Raw genomic sequence first — 17733 nt, forward strand, 5'->3', positions numbered from 1 at the left:
ATCAGAGTGTATATTTTTTTTATTTCAAAGTTTAACAAGGAGTGTTCTTCCATTTCTAGAACTATTAATTGTTGATATACATACCTCAGACAAGTTACTGTGCAGGTTTCGGTATAAATCCTGAAAATGGGACATTTTCAGTAAACCCATCATGCTCCTTCTTTCACTCTTCCTCACTGGGTGTCTTAGCTGAAAGAAGAAGAAAGGAAAACAACAGCTGCTGACACTGAGGCTCAATGTTTTTACAAGACTGAGGATTTATAATTTGTGCTGTGGTGTAAGGATTTATTATTTTGTCCTTCATCTATGTGGAAGAATCTGCTTATCGTATTATGAAAAAATATTTCTTCCTGAGTCACTGAGGTGTAGACCACGGGCATTCATTCTGCCTCTAAATAACCCACACAAACATGTTGACTGGGACCAGTCTGAGTCAGATGGAAGAGGAAGGGGAATCAACCTTCAACACAGGCAAACCTCTGCGTGGTCTCACACGCTGTAGGCCCAATCAAAGGGAAATGCAGAAATAACAGAGTGTAATTTAGAGAGAGGACACTTAGACTTGCTTCTCATTCTTTCTAGTATTCAGGTAGGTGAGACAGGGTAGACAGAAGAGGAAAACATCCTTCTTATGCTGATAAGCCTTTTAATGGTTCCCTGCAACACCAAGATCCCTGCATCAGGATGAGGGCAGAAGAATTGAGGCTGCTAGTAAAAGATGACCCCACTGACCCTGTCTATAGGAATAAATTAAGCTGAGCTAGGGCAGGCTTGTCCATACTGTTTGACCATAAGAAAGTTGCTGCTCTGGGCCAGATAGCATTTTCCCACACGATGTGGGTACAGTTTAGGGTTTGGTGCAGGCCAAGTAGTTTCTCCAAAAGCATCTTTTTGGGGAGAGAGAAGGGTTTCTGCTGCAGGGACACTCAGCATGTTGTGCCAGTTGGTTTCAGGGAAGGAGAATGGTCCCTGGCTGGTTTTGATTGCTAGTACAGATTTAGTTGTTGGCGGTAAGGCAAGCTGAGGGATGGCAGCATTGCAAGCTGACTTCCCACACAGCAAAACGATTTGGGAGATAAATCACTGGAGGCACTGTTCTCTTGGTCTGTCCAAAAAGGTGGAATTTGGGGATAAAATAGAGAAGTCCTGTGGTTTTCTCCTTTATCATGCAATGTCTTAAGACTGTGTCTTAAGGAACCTACAGCCACCCAGACAGCAAGCACACCAAACTGCCTGCTCTTCTCTGATGAGCTGCAGCCACAATTCACCTTCTGTTTGAAACCCATGGATGCTTTCTGGGTTCTTTTTGTTTTCATTAAAAAAAAAAAAAAAAGAACAAAAAACAACTGAACACAAAACCCCCATTAAAAAAAAAATAAGGATGCCATTTATTTGTGGCAGATGAGCCATTTTGCATACCTATCAAAATCTATGCCTCCATTATACAAATCTATAATGGCATTTGCTTACGTATCCAACTGATGACCAATGGTACGCTTTATTTTAAGACTCATCCTTTGCATTATCTGCAACCTTCTCCAAGGTGATATTTCCGACCTTTATGTTTTCCTCCTCTGCCAGTCAATGGCAATTGCATCTGTTTCGCCCTCTGTGGCATGTGAAATGAGTAACAGGGAGGGGCTGCAGGTTTTCAGCTGTAAATGTGTAAAAGGCAAATTCTTTTCTGAAAGCAAACAGTATCATAACCAGAAGACTGAAGGTTTGGCCTAGATTAGTTTTAAAAAAAAAAATGTTTCTTTCATTACTCTGCAATCTGTCTACCATTTCTCTTATTGATGTCACATGTCATTCGCCTACACGCAATTTTATCCTTAGACTTAATGCTAAGATCTATTCAGTATGGCACGAAATGCCTTTCAGGACTGTTGCCAAAAATATACTCTTTCCTATCCAAAACTGACCTGGAGACTCTAATTCATTCACTTACAGCATCTAGCCTTGACTACTGTAATTCCTTGGTTTGCTGGGCTTGGAGCCAAATCGATTGGCAGACTCCTGCTTACTCAGAATTCAGCAACAAGGCTTCTGACCCAAACCACGCCAACTCTGAATCCTCCCTGTGCTGCGAATCTATATTTGAAAAGCATGTTATACATTTACTGTAACAGTTTCCTTTACACTGTAATTTTATGGGTGGAATTTTTCTTTTACCCTCCATGTCAACTGTCGCACTCTTACAGAATTTTTCTGAGCTAAATTGCCATCTATTCTACTCTTGCACTTACAGTAATTTAGTGCAAAGCCCTTTTCATCCTGTATCCCTAACTGGTGGAATTTGGAGTGAATTTCTATATGAAATCTGATTATTTTATCTGCCAGAGAATACTTTTGTTTTTATTTTAACACGTTTTGTTTCAGTTTCTATTTTCTTTCTTTTTTATTGTAAGGCGTTATAAAACATTTGGTTGCTGATGTTCTTTATTATTGCACACAAGAAATTAAAAATAATCATGTATGCATGGCAGCTGATAACATAATAAGCAAAGGAAAAATCAACTACTTCTTGTCTCCTGAACCCAAGGAGAAATTTCAGCCTTCACTCAATCATGTATTTAAAATAGCCTGCTTGATAAAGGTAATGGAGGTTAAAAGTGTTCTCTCTACCTCTTAATCAGCCAGTGAGACTATACTTTGATTCTCATTTATTTCTGTTCTTCTCTGTTAGTATCGTTTTCAAATATCCTGTGTCAAATATTCTCTTGCCTTGGAGATAATTCTAGTTTTCCCTTTAATCCAATCTTGTATGCAACTTCTGCAGGCATCGTTTAAGGGAATTTTTTTTTGTTGTTATTGTTGTTCCTAGTTTTTCTGGTTGTTTTTACATTTATACTTTATAACGATACCCTGTTTTGGTAGCATGTTTTATGGTAACAGAAACTGTGGTTTAAACTTTCATTTAATACGCTTACTATGAGCTGGCACCTCTAATAAAGTGTATTGTAGTTACAATGCATTTGTTAAACATTGACACTTGCATATCACTCTAGGCTTAGTTGTTTGGGTCTTTTTAGTTATTTATAACTCAGCAGAAAAACAATTAGATAATAATGCTTTGTCTGAAACTTGCCATATAAATTACCAGCCTCAGAATAAGTTATTAGGAAAGATGCAATTATTTACGTTCTGTAAGTTATATTGATAGGAAAAACAATTACGTGGTATGGACCCTTCCAGAACAATGCGGTTTTTTAAACCCTGATTTAGTGAGGAAACAGCTTTGCATATGGTCAATGAAAATTTGATATAGCATAGAACTTACCAACAGATGTTTGACAATATATTTCATGTTACTTAATAATTCTACTTACCAGTCACAGCTGACAGTACAGTGCATCCCAGAGTTCAAGGTGCCTTAGAGAGATAGGTATGATCTGTTATTTCATTTTGGAAATTGCTTTCTGGAGGTCAGGAACTAGTCTGAAAACCATGGTCAGCAGCGAGACTGGGAACAACTGTTTCACTCAGATTCTGCAGATATCAGTCCCAAACCTGAGACCTTTCTTTAGCCAAATCTTACCCAGACATGGAGGAAAAGTGAGTTAACTGGAGAGGTTCTCAGCTGACATAAACTCTCCCGGCTTCCTCTTAGGGATGATTCCACCATCCTTATGGACTCTGCTGCTGGATCACTTACCCATACAAATTTGATCCTGCTCAGGGGTGGGTACATTATGTCTTGTTTTCCAACTACCCAGAGCACAGGAGTTATGCCAACTTTAGCCTTCCAGGGTGTTTGTGGGAGAACAAATGAATCTTGATGCAACATGAATTAACCTACAAAGAAATGCAAACTGGTAGAACGGGTTTATATTGGATTGCCTTCTCATAACATGTGAATGCAGGATTTTGATGCAGTACAAAGAGATGTGAAGCCACTTTTCTGTGCTGTCAAACCATGGCCTTGACTGCTGTTTAGTTTTGATGTAATGCTTGGAGACCTTTTAGGTTGGGTGTTACCTGTGGGTGTGTGTAACACTTCGATTGCCTAGATTGCTGTATATATTGAAATTGCTGTATGTACATTGACACTTTCTTTGAATACAGTGTAGTGGGATGTTGGTCTTTGATATGTACCAGTTTAATATTCTCCTCTACATTTCCCTTTTTTAATTATCCCCAGCTGCCTATTGCATAAAGTTTCTTTAAATGCCTTGATTTTTAGCATCTAGTACTCATAGTATCCTACCCCATTTTTTAATTCCTGAGAGTTAGGTAAGCAAAGGAGATCCTTTTTTTACTTTGCCTACTGCAGTTATGCAAGAAAAATTCTTAGACATCTTCCTAGCTTGTTTCCTAGCTAGTTTCCATTGAGGAGAGTTTCTGAAATGATCAGATAATGACTTTTGATAAATCTTAGCTCCTGTTCACAGAATGTAAATTAAACACTTTAAAGTTCAAATGTTTTTCAAAATTCAGATGATCTTATTAATACCTACTAGTGGAAAATGGCAAACCAGCTCTTCCTCATATCTTTGTGAGTCTTTTCTACCTGAATTTCCACTTGCAAACTAAAAACATTTTGTTAATTAAGCAAGGTTTTCCGAGCACCTGGGTCATCAACACAATGATAGTAATTAAATTCTAGCCTCGGTTTCTATACACATAATAATAGAGTGCTTTAGCATTTTCATTCTTTTTGAATTAATTGAATAAATATACACAACATAACTTCCTTGATACATCCACCCTTGACTCCAAGAAAGTTCTAACAGGCTGAAATTATCACATCTGCTATTAAAACTTGAATGGACTGCAAATGGATCACAAATAAATCATCCCAGTAGTTTCGAGACACCTTCTTCAGTATAAACTCCATATAAGTATTAATTTTAAAAGACTACATTTGTTTTCTATGGTTTTAGAAGTTAATTAACCAGTCCTGATGATTGCAGAGAAAAACTTCCATATGTGATTCAAGATGCTGTAGTCTACCTGAATCTGAAAGCAGCCTGCAACAGTAGTAAAAAAAGAGAATAAGAAATGTGCTCCTATTCAAGCAAGTGGGGTTAACTTTCAGATCTAGAGGTGAAAGATACCTAACTGACTTACTAGGTGAGCTCACCTTTTTAGGAAAGATAGGTTGCTGTGTATAATAAGATCTTCCATAACTATGACTTGAGTGGAGAAGGAGAGCAGCCATCGATCAACTCAATGAGAGACCAGATCAGAGGGCATTACAGCACTTCTGCCACCATTTCTTGGTGAAGGAGGTGTGAGGGAGGTGCTGCAAACTGCACCTTTACAAAACAGTGGACATTGTTTCACCCCAGGAATCTAAAGAGGTAAATAGCCAAGAACTTTGTCAAAGAGTGGAAACATTTTTCAGTTTGAGCTCATAGGTCAGCACAGATGCTCACTCAGGAGCACAGCCCAGGTCATTTGTAGAAAATCTGGATTTCTTCATGGTCTTGCATTAACTGCAATCCCAGCTGTGCTGGGATTAAAGCAATTTATATCTTGGTCAAATCATTTCTAGGCAGGTCACTGTTGTGGAAAGGCAATGTTACTTGTAACTGATGTGAAGAGAAAGAAAAAAGTGTTGGGAGAAAAGTTTCTGATTTAGGTTGAACACGTAGCTAAAAACCTAAGGATTTCAATTGTACTAGATAGTTGACCTAAATATTGATGTCTGACTTCGGAACAGATTCATTGGAGTTAAAAGAGGGAAGCCCATTTCACATCTCTTCTTCATCTTACATGTGCAAAAAATGCGACTGTTCAGGTACATGAGCATACATAGGCCATGGTCACAGGACAGAATGATCTACCACAGGTGAGCCCGTTCACATTCAATAGAAGAGAAGCAGCAGCTGCAGCTACAGAATTACAACATCAATGTACGTTTTAGCCCTTCCCCTCTGCTGACAAATTCCCACTAGCTGCCCTTCAAAACAGACCCTGCTTGTCTTTCACACTTTCATTTGTACAGCCTGCTCATCTGTACGCCACTGCCACGGGAGAACACGTGTCAGGTTTATGCCTCGAGTGTCATTTCTGTAGTCACACACCTATAGAGACACACGCAAAGGCACGTGGCTGCGCAGAGAGTTGTAGCAGACGTCACAGGGAAGCAGCTGCATGCATGTTATTAGGTAGATAGTTATAAGTTGTGTAGACTAAAGTTATGGAGACAGACTTGAAGGGAGACATCTCCAACATTGATAAAATGTAAGTACAAAAGACACGTCATTGGATGGATATTGATGATGTTGTTTCAGTAATGACATCATCCATAGACTCCTAGTGTCTTTGCTTTGCTTCTCTATAGTGATCACAACATAAATTGCTTGTCTTGTTTGACTTCCTTGTTCACCAAAGTTGAGCAGATTGTCGCCGTTTTCAACGCTTCTACCAGACAAAAAGCTTGGGACCATTTCTCGAAAGCCCAGCGAAAGAACATAGACATTTGGCGAAAGCATTCTGAGGTTGGTGATTTTATTATTACTTTATATCCATCATCTCACAGCTGGATTGACACAGAACGAGTGTGATTGTAGCTGGACGTAGTGTATCCAGCAATATTTACGGCTATCGTTTTGGCTGTTAATCAACTGGCCATTATACAGTCTCATCTACAGTATGAATTGCTCCCGTTGCTCTCATTATGATAATAGTCATTAAATAACACTAAGACAGAGAGCAATGTGTTTTTATTTTTCATGCAAAATTTGGGAAATCATTGGAGGATTATGTTTACTACCTAACATAATGAACTGAAGTGGTGAAATTGGGAATGATATTTTCAACTAAGGATAAAATTAAGAATTATTTCTGAAAACTATCTCTTTAGGAGTCATCATGATCTGTTTTTAAAAGAAGTATTCTGTAGCACAGATCTTTTTTTCTCATTATGCCATCACATGGTCATTATAAGATGACTTTGCCTGAAAATAATATAGAGAATTTATTTCCTAAGTAACGACTTAAGCATATTAAGTCCAGAATTATGACATACTCCTTCCCATTTGTTTTATGTTTATCTTGAAAAAAGTAGATGCGTCACTTGTATTGATTCTAAGTATTATGCTTGCAAAGAGACCAGTATAAATGTAATCATACTACCACACAGAGTTAGCAATGTGGGACCATGCATGTGTGACTGTCATAAGCATGAGCAGAGGAAATGAGATTCTAACTCCCCTTGCTGCAAGTGGTAGCAAGGGAAGCACTAGACCTCATCCTGTGTTTTGGTCATCCAGCTTTCGTTTTTAATTCAGTATATACGCTATGAGCCTGTATTTTAAAAAGTAAGTACCGCTGTCTTTGTTTTCTTTCTTTCGTCTTCCTTTTTTTTTTTTTTTTTTAATATGAGCAACTTACATACACTTGGTTTACCTTCATGTAGTACAGTATGTTGATTGTTACTATCACAGTCCTCTAAATGATTTTGCTGTGTCTCAGAATAAAAACTTTAGAAGGTAAGGTGCACTTATTTAATTATTTTGTAGTACACTTGTAAAATAAGTGTTGTACACTTAGTTTGAGAAACACTAAATTGCTGTGATATAAATCATTTGGATAACATTTTAAGTGCCCATTAACTAATGCTAAATTACAGTTGAATACCAATGGCACTAAATGTAGCATCCACATGAATACCAAATGAATTCTTTATTATCAGTGCTATTATGGTGAATACCAAATGACTTCACAATAATGGGACACTTAAAATAAAATGTTAGCATAATTTATTGGTACAAACTGTATTTTGCATTTTGTTCACAAATATTTCATATAAGTAGTGGGTAAGGATTTGTTCAAATGAAAGTTGGGAAGCTGGGGATTGATGTTTGTCTTATCTTTTAGAGAAGTATGAAAAGAGGATTTGCTAGTAGATTGTTTCAATTATATTAAGACCATCCCTTCTTAAACTAACTTCCTCTAAAGGGATGTGGGGTGTCATTCATTTGCTGGTTTCTAAATCTTTAATAAACTGAAATGTGTAATACTTGGACTTTCCAGAAATGTTAATTCACTACTCCTTTTTTCAAATATTACTGCCTTTTGTTTTTCCAAGAGGAGGACAACAAAAACAATTCAAAAACACGTGAAGGCTCTCACTAAACCATTATATTTTAGAAGTGCCTGTTTTTCAGATGTGAAATATGATGAAAATGTACCAAACGGCATCTTTGATTTAAACCATATTTTCTATTATTATATACATTATCTGCCAATTTGTTTAAAATACCTGATCACCTTCCCTTTTTTCCTAAATTTAGGAAAGCTGTGCTAGAAACCCAAACCCAAAGCAAACACTAGTAGACATAGACATCCACCATGGAAGGTTATTGGCTTTGCTGCTAATGTAGACATTGGTGCATCAGAGACATTTATCCCCTACAGAGGGAGGAAATATAAGCGGATGTCTGCTCATATATGCAGTATACTTCCCCAGGAAAGAGTGCAGGTGGCCTCTTCCAATAAGGAATTAAGAAATGGCTTGCTAATTCCTTCCAGAGGCCCCTCTGATTGTATGAGACACTGGCTGACAATTTACCTTTTTAATCACTTTTTTAAAGTTTGAGATTATTGTCATGTAAAACACCCACTAATTAGCCTCCTTGCCTTTGCTGGGATTAATGGGCACATATACATTTATCAGAATATTTGAGATCTGCCGATGAACCCAGGGTACAGCTCAAGGGAAACGCCTTCCCTTTTTTCACGCGGTCCCTCTCTGACAGCTTATTGTTAATTGCACGGAGCAGTGGTCGGACTCCTCAATGCCGTCTCCTCCTTCCACAAGACTCTTCCTTGTTTCAGAGATTTCAAACCACCTCTTTGGGAATTAAGCTCTTTGTTGGCAGAAAAATTAGCTGTCTGCGGACTGAAAAGGCCTACACTAATCACGGTGCAGCATCCCTGTGTTACACCTGACAGGATTATTAGGACAAAATAGAGTCCTCTCAATCTTCTCAGCGCTGCCATTAAAAAGCCAGCCACTACACCCGCACCAGCTTTTCTACCCAGAACAAAGACTGTCTACACTCCCACAAAGCCCACATGCCTGCTGATCATTTACCTAGTGACATGTGCATGGGCTCCCTGCCTGCCTGCCCTTGCGGCGGTCACCCAGAAACGGGGCTTGTCCACACTGGCACTCATTTTGCAGAGATTTTCAGGACAACGTTATTGGGCTGGGGTTTTTAAATCCAAGGTGATCTGGGCTTAGGGACAGAGGGTGAGATTCCTTTGCCTAGCATTAGGGATCTACAGTACAGAGCACTCCATCTGCACTGGTTGCTCTTGGCTCCCTTTACCGTCAGCAGAGAGAATTAGGCACATTTAGGGTGTGGTTAATATTACTTTGTTAATTACTTTGTTTGGCCAGATGAATCCTACCCCAAGCAATGGGGAGAAGCAAGAATTATCTGTACCTCAAGCAGACTGACAATCTCTTTATCAGTCTGCTTTATACACAATTTTAAGCATTATCCCTGCTGTTAACGCAGTCCGCTATGTTTAGTGAAACTAAAGATCACTTGATGTGGAGACTCACTTTCTCTCATGTTTTCCCTGAGTGCTACCTTTAATAAATTCCGTTCTTTCACAGAAAGAATTCCCTGTGCTACTGTTGTTATAAATATTCATGTACAAATACATATGATTACAATGATAAACTATGTATAATTAAAATCAGAGCAGTATTAAAAACAGATACTAAATAATACATAATGACTTTATGGAAGTTAATACTGATGAAAGGTCATTTTGGGTTTTAGGAGCTCCGAAATGCTCACAGTGAACAGCTCATGGGAATCCGCCGGGAAGAGGAGATGGAAATGTCCGACGATGACAGTGGTGACAATCCCAGTAAAAAGCTGAGGGTAGATGATTCAGGTAAGGCCAGATCCCTCTATAATGTCAAGTATATGCAACTGCTGGTTTTTTTAAAAGCAAATGAAAACTTACATATGAGAAGTGATATATTAATAGCTGATTATGTAAGACAGTATCTTATTTTAAACCCTCATAAATTAGTTATTTAAATGATGCAAGCTGTCTCTAGGAGGTGTCTGTCACCTGTTATGATCTATAATGATGAAAATTCTCTAGTTCTGCCCTTGGCTGAAAGCATTATGCTTCTTTAGCGTGCTTGCTGCAGTCTTGCATAACAGTCTTTCATTTCATGGTTGTAGCAATGTCTTATTATGAGACCAGTTGAAGTTATGCTTTAGTCAGTTTTCTCTAAGCCTTACCTTTCTTTTCAACAAATACATAACAATGCATAAGCTCTCTAACAAATACACTACACCATTTTAACTATGTATTTTATGGAATTAACTTTTAAGGGTACATATTTCACAATATGGTACTGCATACTGCATTAATATGACTCATTAGATGGCTATCTTGAAAGAAAGGACAATGGTGCTTGTAATAGGCAGAAAGAGAAGCAACTTTTTGGGCTTCTAAAAGTACTCTGCTATCCAGGGTGGACACTCCAAGAGGTGGCTCAGAAGCTGCCTGAATTAAAAACTGGTAACCCGGATGGTCCCTTTGCCTGATTTCTTGACATTGGCTAATAAAGTTGTGAGTAGTTAACAAGGGTTTGCCTGTCTAGACACTCATCTTCAGAAAGAAAATTTACAGAGGCTGAAACCAAAGCATGACTGGAAACTACCAGCCAGCAGTGACCTTTAAGGAAGGTAAAGACGTAGGGAGTCATATGGAAAGAAAATGGGAGTTCAACGATGAGGATAATTTTGATGTAGGCCTTTGCATATGATCACCATATTAAGAAAGGAAAGAATTTAATTCATTCAATGGTTTCAAGTCCTTGTATGCCTTCACGAAAGTGTGAATTCAAGCTTACATAGAGGAGAGCTCTTTGGCTCCTCCTGTAACAAGATGCTGTGTGAGGCTGAACGACTCCAGAAGTAAAAGATCAAAGGAAGGAGTGTCACTCTAGCAAAGAAATGTTTACTACAGCATCTCTCTTGAGGGGAGATTTAATGTTTTTCCTGGAAGAAAAATGAAACAATAAAACCTGTAAAGGGCAACCTTAATTTTTACTTAGCTGATTGTGTGGGTTTGAATTTTCTAGACACCATTAGCAAATGTTTGGAGCTGAGACAGTGGGTCTCTGCAGACAAAGCACTGCTAGCAATCAGAGATTTTTATGAATGTCTAATCATTTTACCTTGACTCTGTCCACTTTTATGGAGGGAAGTCATTAGAATTAACAACAGGAAGGTGGAGACAGAAATACCCACAGCCTGGAGTCCAGAATAGGAGTAATGATGTTTTGAACGGTCATACTTATCAATTCAGCTAGGTTTAATATATGCATACTTAGGGCAGAGCTATGCTGATCATTCCTTTTGAAACATCACAAACAGGAAAGAGTCTTTGGGTTTTTTCCATGAAAAGAGACATTTCTATCAAATATTTTGAGATCTGGGATTTCTACAGCATTCCATGCCAAACAACTTCAGTTTATTTGTATTGTTATAATGTGGGGACTTGATTCCCCTCAGTGATAACAGACGCAAATCCAGTACTGTGTTGCGTACTAAATCAAAATTTAGTGATATGAATCCACTTGAGTACTTGTCTGTCATTGTCCATTGTACCATTCATCATCCTCTTGATCTTGGTGGAATTGATCCAGCCTGTTGCATACATAAAGTCATCCAGTTCTAAAGTTAATTTTATAGCTTTCTTCTTCCAACATTACACTCTCAGCTAAAGCAAGTGGATTTTATTCTTCTGTGACTGTCATAGAGGGAACTTGGAGTTAAAAAAGTTATGGGTATAAAACATTGGTAAATGAAAAGATAATGAGAGAAGGGCATTTATTTTTTCATTTTCATGTACAGAGAAGTGATCCTTCCTTCTCTTAGTGTTCTTTTTAAATTACTATTTCTGTTAGCTGCCTTCTTTTTTTATTTTTTTCTTTCTTTTCGAGTACGTCATTCCAGAACCACCTCTTTATCTCACTGGAGCGGCTATTTGTATTCACAGTAACCTCTGTTCTACAAAGAAATGACTTTTAAAGAATCTTTTGTCACAAAGAAACAATTCTGCACAGTAAGAAAATACTGGCACTTTCTTTATTTTTAACCCCTTTTGTTAAAATGTTTGTCTAAATGCTTAACCATGGGAAGGGCAAGGCTTGAATAACACAAAGAAGATATTGTGCCTCTTCAATTCAAGGTCAGCACGCACACATAAAGGCTTAAAAGTTTAAATCCGAAAGTGACTGAAGCAACAAGACGTGATGAATTGGTTTGTATAGTTCCAGAGTCCTGGATTGCCTGTCCTGCCATCCCAACAATTTTCCTGAGAACATTATTTTTCAGCCTGCCCTACTTGACAGTGGGAACAACAATCCTGGGATGTTGCCATCCCCAAAGCTACAAGTGACAGAGATGCCCCCAAGTTCCAACACCTGTGTCAGGTCTTTTTTTTTCCACTAGTTTACCTAGTTAAATCGCCACTAGTACAAGAAGGCTCAATTAATGGGTCCTAAGACCTCATTCTGTCTTGGTGAAGTGTAGTTTCAGCAGTCTCACAATGTAATTTCTTCTGTTAACTCAAGCCTTTTTCATTCAGAAATAACGCCACTTCTGTGAGAATCTAGGTAGTACAGTCCTGAGTGTGTCATATTTCCTCACAGCTAGACTGGTTAGAATGAAAACTTTCCTCTAGGATATCTGAAGAGAAACCTGGTCATCACCCTGAAAAAAAGAGGATGGCTTCCAGCCCCAACATTTGAAAACAGAGAATTTAAGACCTGAGGCTGTGCAAAAGGACTTCAGTGCCTGAATGCTTATCCAGACTTGCGGGACTGCAGGTTTGAGGGGAATGTTACATTTTGCTGAGGCCTTTGTACACAATAAGTTCTGGGAATTTGAGGTAGATGATGAAATAGCTATTAGTAAGAATGGTTTGCATATTCTCTTCAAGTTGTGCAAGATACTAAGTCATGCAAGAGAACAAGTTGTGGTTCATATTAGAAACCTACTAATAGCCATTTGTTTTGGGCTTGTTACTTGTGACAGTGCAGAACAGCTCCAGGGGGAATTGTTGCAAGGTGCTTCACTCCGTTCTAGACTCAAATCCTCTTCTTTCATCGGCCAGTTGTTTTTCTGGTTTATGAATCTGATTCAATGATATCAGTGATTTAGTGGCAGAGCTGGAATAAGAATGGTGACCATCAGTCTCCTGGACCTGTCTTCCACCCTCTAGTCCACGTTGCAGGGCTGGGGCGCTGCCCCCTGTGCAAAGATCTTCTGCTCCTCCAGGTGTTTCACAGGTCATTCTCCCCAGGCTTAGTACCCTACTCTATCATGTGCAAGCTGAATCTTCATGGAAAAGGAAGGCATCACTACCTGCTTGTTCTTTTGGAGAGCATCTCAAACTGCTGCAAGGACCCCAGGGAAACCAAGAAGTTGGCTGAACTAGCATGCATGCTAGTTTATAGGAAATCCTTCTGTTTTCACAGACTAAAAGTCATTTGTATTATGGGGAAAGCTGGCAAAAGGCTGGCCTGAGACTGGGTGAATCTCACCTGTGGGATCAGCTATTCCTTTAGAATGATTCCCCCCCCCCCCAACATTCAGCCTTTAAACAGTGATTTTTCTGCAATGTGGATTTGGGAGTTTGAAAGGGACAAGAGGATTTCTGAAGTAAAGCTGGGAGATTGCTAAGAAAAAAATAATAATGATGATTGGCAACTCAGTTACATTTAAAAGTCAAGGTGCAGCTACTGAAGCATTAACTCGGGGGAAAAAAAAAAGAGATTCAATGCTGGAGTCTAGAGGATATACAAAAATCTTCAGAACGATCAGGATTTATGGGTGCTTCGTCTCCCACCTGCTGGCACTGGGAGTTAGGATCCACATGTAAAAGCCTCCAAAGCAATTTTAAGAATTAGTGAAGTGAAGCTGAGTGTTGTAGAAAAGAGCTGAAGTTTGGTTTATGCCTAGAAGGCACCTGTAATTTTACTTTAAGGGGGAGATGGGTTAATCTCTTCCTTTTGCAGTTCTCGGCAACATGCCATTAATTCTAACAATTCCAACTGCAACGAGAGACTGTGGTTGGCACCGCAGAACAGACAGAAATGCACAGTGCTTGCAGAGGGACATGGGAAGGATGGTTGCATGATTAAGGCTTTTGATTGGGATCCCAGAGCTCTGAGTCAAATCCCAGCTCTGCTACATACCCCCTGCCTGGACTAATCAATGAATTCATGTTATCTTAGCTCCCTAGTATCAAATGGAGGCAGTGATGCTTCCTTTTATTCACCCACTGCCTCTCCTGTCCACATGGATGATAAATGCCTTGGTAGAGGGCTCTGTCTGGCTGAACAGACTTGCAATAGCCCACTCATTGGGCCCCTGGAGCATTTCACCACCATTGTATTACCTGTGATGAAGTAACTTAATAACATCTTGGGGGCTGCATGCAAAAAATAAAATGCAAGTTATGTAGCAGAAGCCCAGTTTGAACACATAAGACTGGTGCTGCCTTCCAAGTCAGGACATTTTAGGCCTCTGTGGCAATGGCCTCTATGGTATTTTCAAACATACCTGAAGTAGGTGCCAAACGTCAACACTGCAGCTCTTTCTGCCTTGAACAGTAGCCTGGATCTTTAAGTGCTCTCCTGAACTGATCTGTCCTATTTGCAGCATCAGCTAAGTCAGCTGCCATAGACAGGCTGAATAGCAGGCAGTCCGTCCCACAGAAGAGTTTAAGTCCTCGTGAAAGTCAATATTTGAAAATCGCACCCCTGTGCACACAGCATAAAACAGGCTTTGTGATATTGTTCATAACTGTATCTTGAAAGTTGCAAGCCTGGCAAGTCTTCAAGGAAAGCCTGAAACAACACCAAAGTGATCTGTGTGATGCTTATTCATCTATCCTCTGCAATTCAATCCTCTTTTTGCATTCTCTAAGGCTTGTGTGAATGCAGAGATGCACACGTGGGACGGAAACTGTGTTTTATAGCTGGATTAAACTGGTAGGAGAGCTTTATATAACTTCTTACAATTTTGAATAGAAATCACTGAACCCCAGCTGTGTGTAGCTGAGCTTTGCTCTTCCTTTTCTTCTGACTGGCCCAGTGTCACAGCAGATCTCATGTCAGATGTTCCTCTTCCTTCTGATCCCAGGGATCAGATCTTTCTCCCTTCCTTTCTTGTAAGACTAATCTTTTGTTTTTATGGGAAATTAAGTTTTAAACAGAAGTCTGACTTATTTTTCTGTCATTACCTCTCCATACCATAGCTTTTCAGCATAGGATTTTCCAAAAGCGATACTGATATTTAACAAGCCCATAATTTCCCCTTTTTCCTTGTAAACACTTGTTGATGAAGATAATGTAAAATAACAAAATGTATTTACTTTAGAAATTAATGGGCTAGCATTGTTTTTTTCCTCAAATAAATCAATACCATTTCAAAGCCATCAGCAGCTGATGTCATAATCAGCCCTGGGGTAATAAACATATAAAGGCATATGAAGATGAAAATAAATGCTGTTTACAGAAGCTACTAACCAGGTTTTATAAGCAATCTCAAAGAAAAGAACATATTTAAAATCTGAAGCTCTGAATTGCCACTTTAGTGACATGGTCCCTTCTCTGGCCAGAGAAGACAGCTGAACAACCGTTTTGAGCTCTCCAAGAATGGAGTAACTTCCCTTTGAATGGAAATGCTCTGGACACAGCAGACAATCAGCTTTACTCTGAGGGACCATCAGGGATGATCACTAGAAAGCAGCACAAGATGATTACTCCCTCTATGCCAGGCAAAGTCTGCTCTAGTGTCTTTCACAGCATGCCAGTTCAGAGCTGTTATCATCAGGCAGACTCCAATTTTGTGCCTTAAAATGCATTCCATTTTTCCCACAGCTTTTACAAAAATAGGCTGAAATTCAGGAAGCGTGTAGGCAGGGGCTTAAATTTATGCCCCTGGTTTTAAGTCCATTTGGCTCTAATAATACTTCTTGTGCAGCTGAATTTAGCAGAAATGCCATAATGAGTCAGGGCTGAAAGGTAGTTGCCAAGCCTGTCTTCCCTGGGGAATAAAGAAAGCCTTGTCCTGTCCCAGGTACTGGGACAGTTCCTCTGGATCATGCACAACACAAGACCTTTGTGATGAAGGTCTATGCTGGTCCTGTAGACACAGCAGTGAAGGGGTTAACCTAACTTCCAATTTTAAGAGGAAACAGACACTTCAAAAGCATTTTCCTAATATGGGTTTTAGGAGGCTGTCCCATTTACTACAAAACAAGTCTGTTGCGCTTTGATGCTTTTCAACTGCCAGAAATACTATTATCTAGATTACATTTTATCATGTTTTCTGGGTATTTCATACTGATAAGGTTTTATGCAGGATCATTACATATGAGAATAGATTTAATCCTGTTTTTAGTAAGCTTTAAGGACACTGAGGGATTATTTATGTAATAAGATGCAAAGTTGCTATGGAAAACGCTATAGCAACCTAACATCTTCACAAAACCAAGCAGCCACTTGTGACAGCAATCTAAATTTACATTTATTTTAGTGTCATTTTATTGACATTCTTACTATCTCATTTTGACAGCATGTTAAAATATGTTTTGCGTTCATGCTAGAACAAAATTAACAGCATGTTGTTGGAATGAAGGTGATGCTTATAATTTTTGAAGATAATTTTAGCATATCTCATTTTGTGTAAATAGCATTAAAATAGTAGTGAAAAGAAGTTTGTGTGCATCCCATCTATTTGTAATAGAGCAAACAATGCACATTGAAAGTAATATTTTATAAGTCAGTGAAAGCTAAACTGTTTTTATTTGCTTTATATCTGAATGAAAATATTTTTAAGAAAGAAATGATTTTGTTATTAGAATTTATTTCAAATCCTATATCTTTTATTATAACTTTCCCAGTTCAGGATACAGGCTATAATTTTTCATTAGGTTTCATAAAGCAGGGCATCATTTCTAAATGTGTAGACTTGCAGTTTGATAGGGAATTGCCCTATTTAAATGGGACTTCTCTAAAACATAGGATAACAGTACACATTGCCCCTTAGGAGGTTAAATAAAAAAGGAAAGAAAAAACAAACACAAAGCAACAAAACAGTCTGAACTCTGTCCTGTGCTCGTTGCAGTTAATAATGAAACTCGCATTGACTTCAATGGGAGCAGAAGCAAGCTCTGTATATTGATTTTCTCCAGCCCCCTCCATTAAGAATCCTGAAGTGCGCCTGTAACATTGTTGAAGTGGGATGTTGGCAGCAAAATCAATAAAAGACAATATTAGAACATATGCTGTTTTCAGCTTCCTCACAATCTGATATAGCTGGTATTAGCATTCTTCAAATTACGCTTCATGCTTTCTATAAAGTGACCTTCCTTATAGTGCCCTCTCCAATATAAAGCTTTTGTGCTCTTACTCTCATATTTAGTCTTCAAGAGAATGAGCCCTATTTATATCAGTGAAGACAGTTGATTCTGAACAGAGCATAAAGAACAGATTCCCTCAAGAACGGCTTCTGCCTAAACCCTATTTCTGACCTCCAATGAAAGATCATTTCTACTACTGTTTAAGCTAAGCTCTTGGTTTTAGGTTTTCTTAATTATGTTGCCCTTCATGCCCTGTTGTTTTTAGAAACCCTTTTCACCTCAGCACATTAGAGAAGCTTGCAGATATTGCTTGAGGTGGAGATTTGGTACCTTTTTATCCACTAATAAATCCAAGAAACATCAGCC

General features: G+C 38.7%; 1 protein-coding gene across 7 annotated transcripts in view; it reads left to right on the top strand.

Moving 5' to 3' along the window:
• ENOX1 (ecto-NOX disulfide-thiol exchanger 1) overlaps nucleotides 1-17733 on the top strand; it is a 379677-nt gene that overhangs the window by 306094 nt on the left and 55850 nt on the right. For all 7 annotated transcript variants that reach the window (XM_075087456.1, XM_075087509.1, XM_075087466.1 and 4 more), the window contains 2 exons: nucleotides 6340-6446; nucleotides 9747-9864. In XM_075087456.1, the coding sequence (XP_074943557.1) occupies nucleotides 6340-6446; nucleotides 9747-9864 (225 nt within the window). The remainder of the gene's footprint in view (nucleotides 1-6339; nucleotides 6447-9746; nucleotides 9865-17733) is intronic.

Source organism: Phalacrocorax aristotelis, chromosome 1, assembly GCF_949628215.1.
Source record: "Phalacrocorax aristotelis chromosome 1, bGulAri2.1, whole genome shotgun sequence".
Lineage (NCBI taxonomy): Eukaryota > Metazoa > Chordata > Aves > Suliformes > Phalacrocoracidae > Phalacrocorax > Phalacrocorax aristotelis.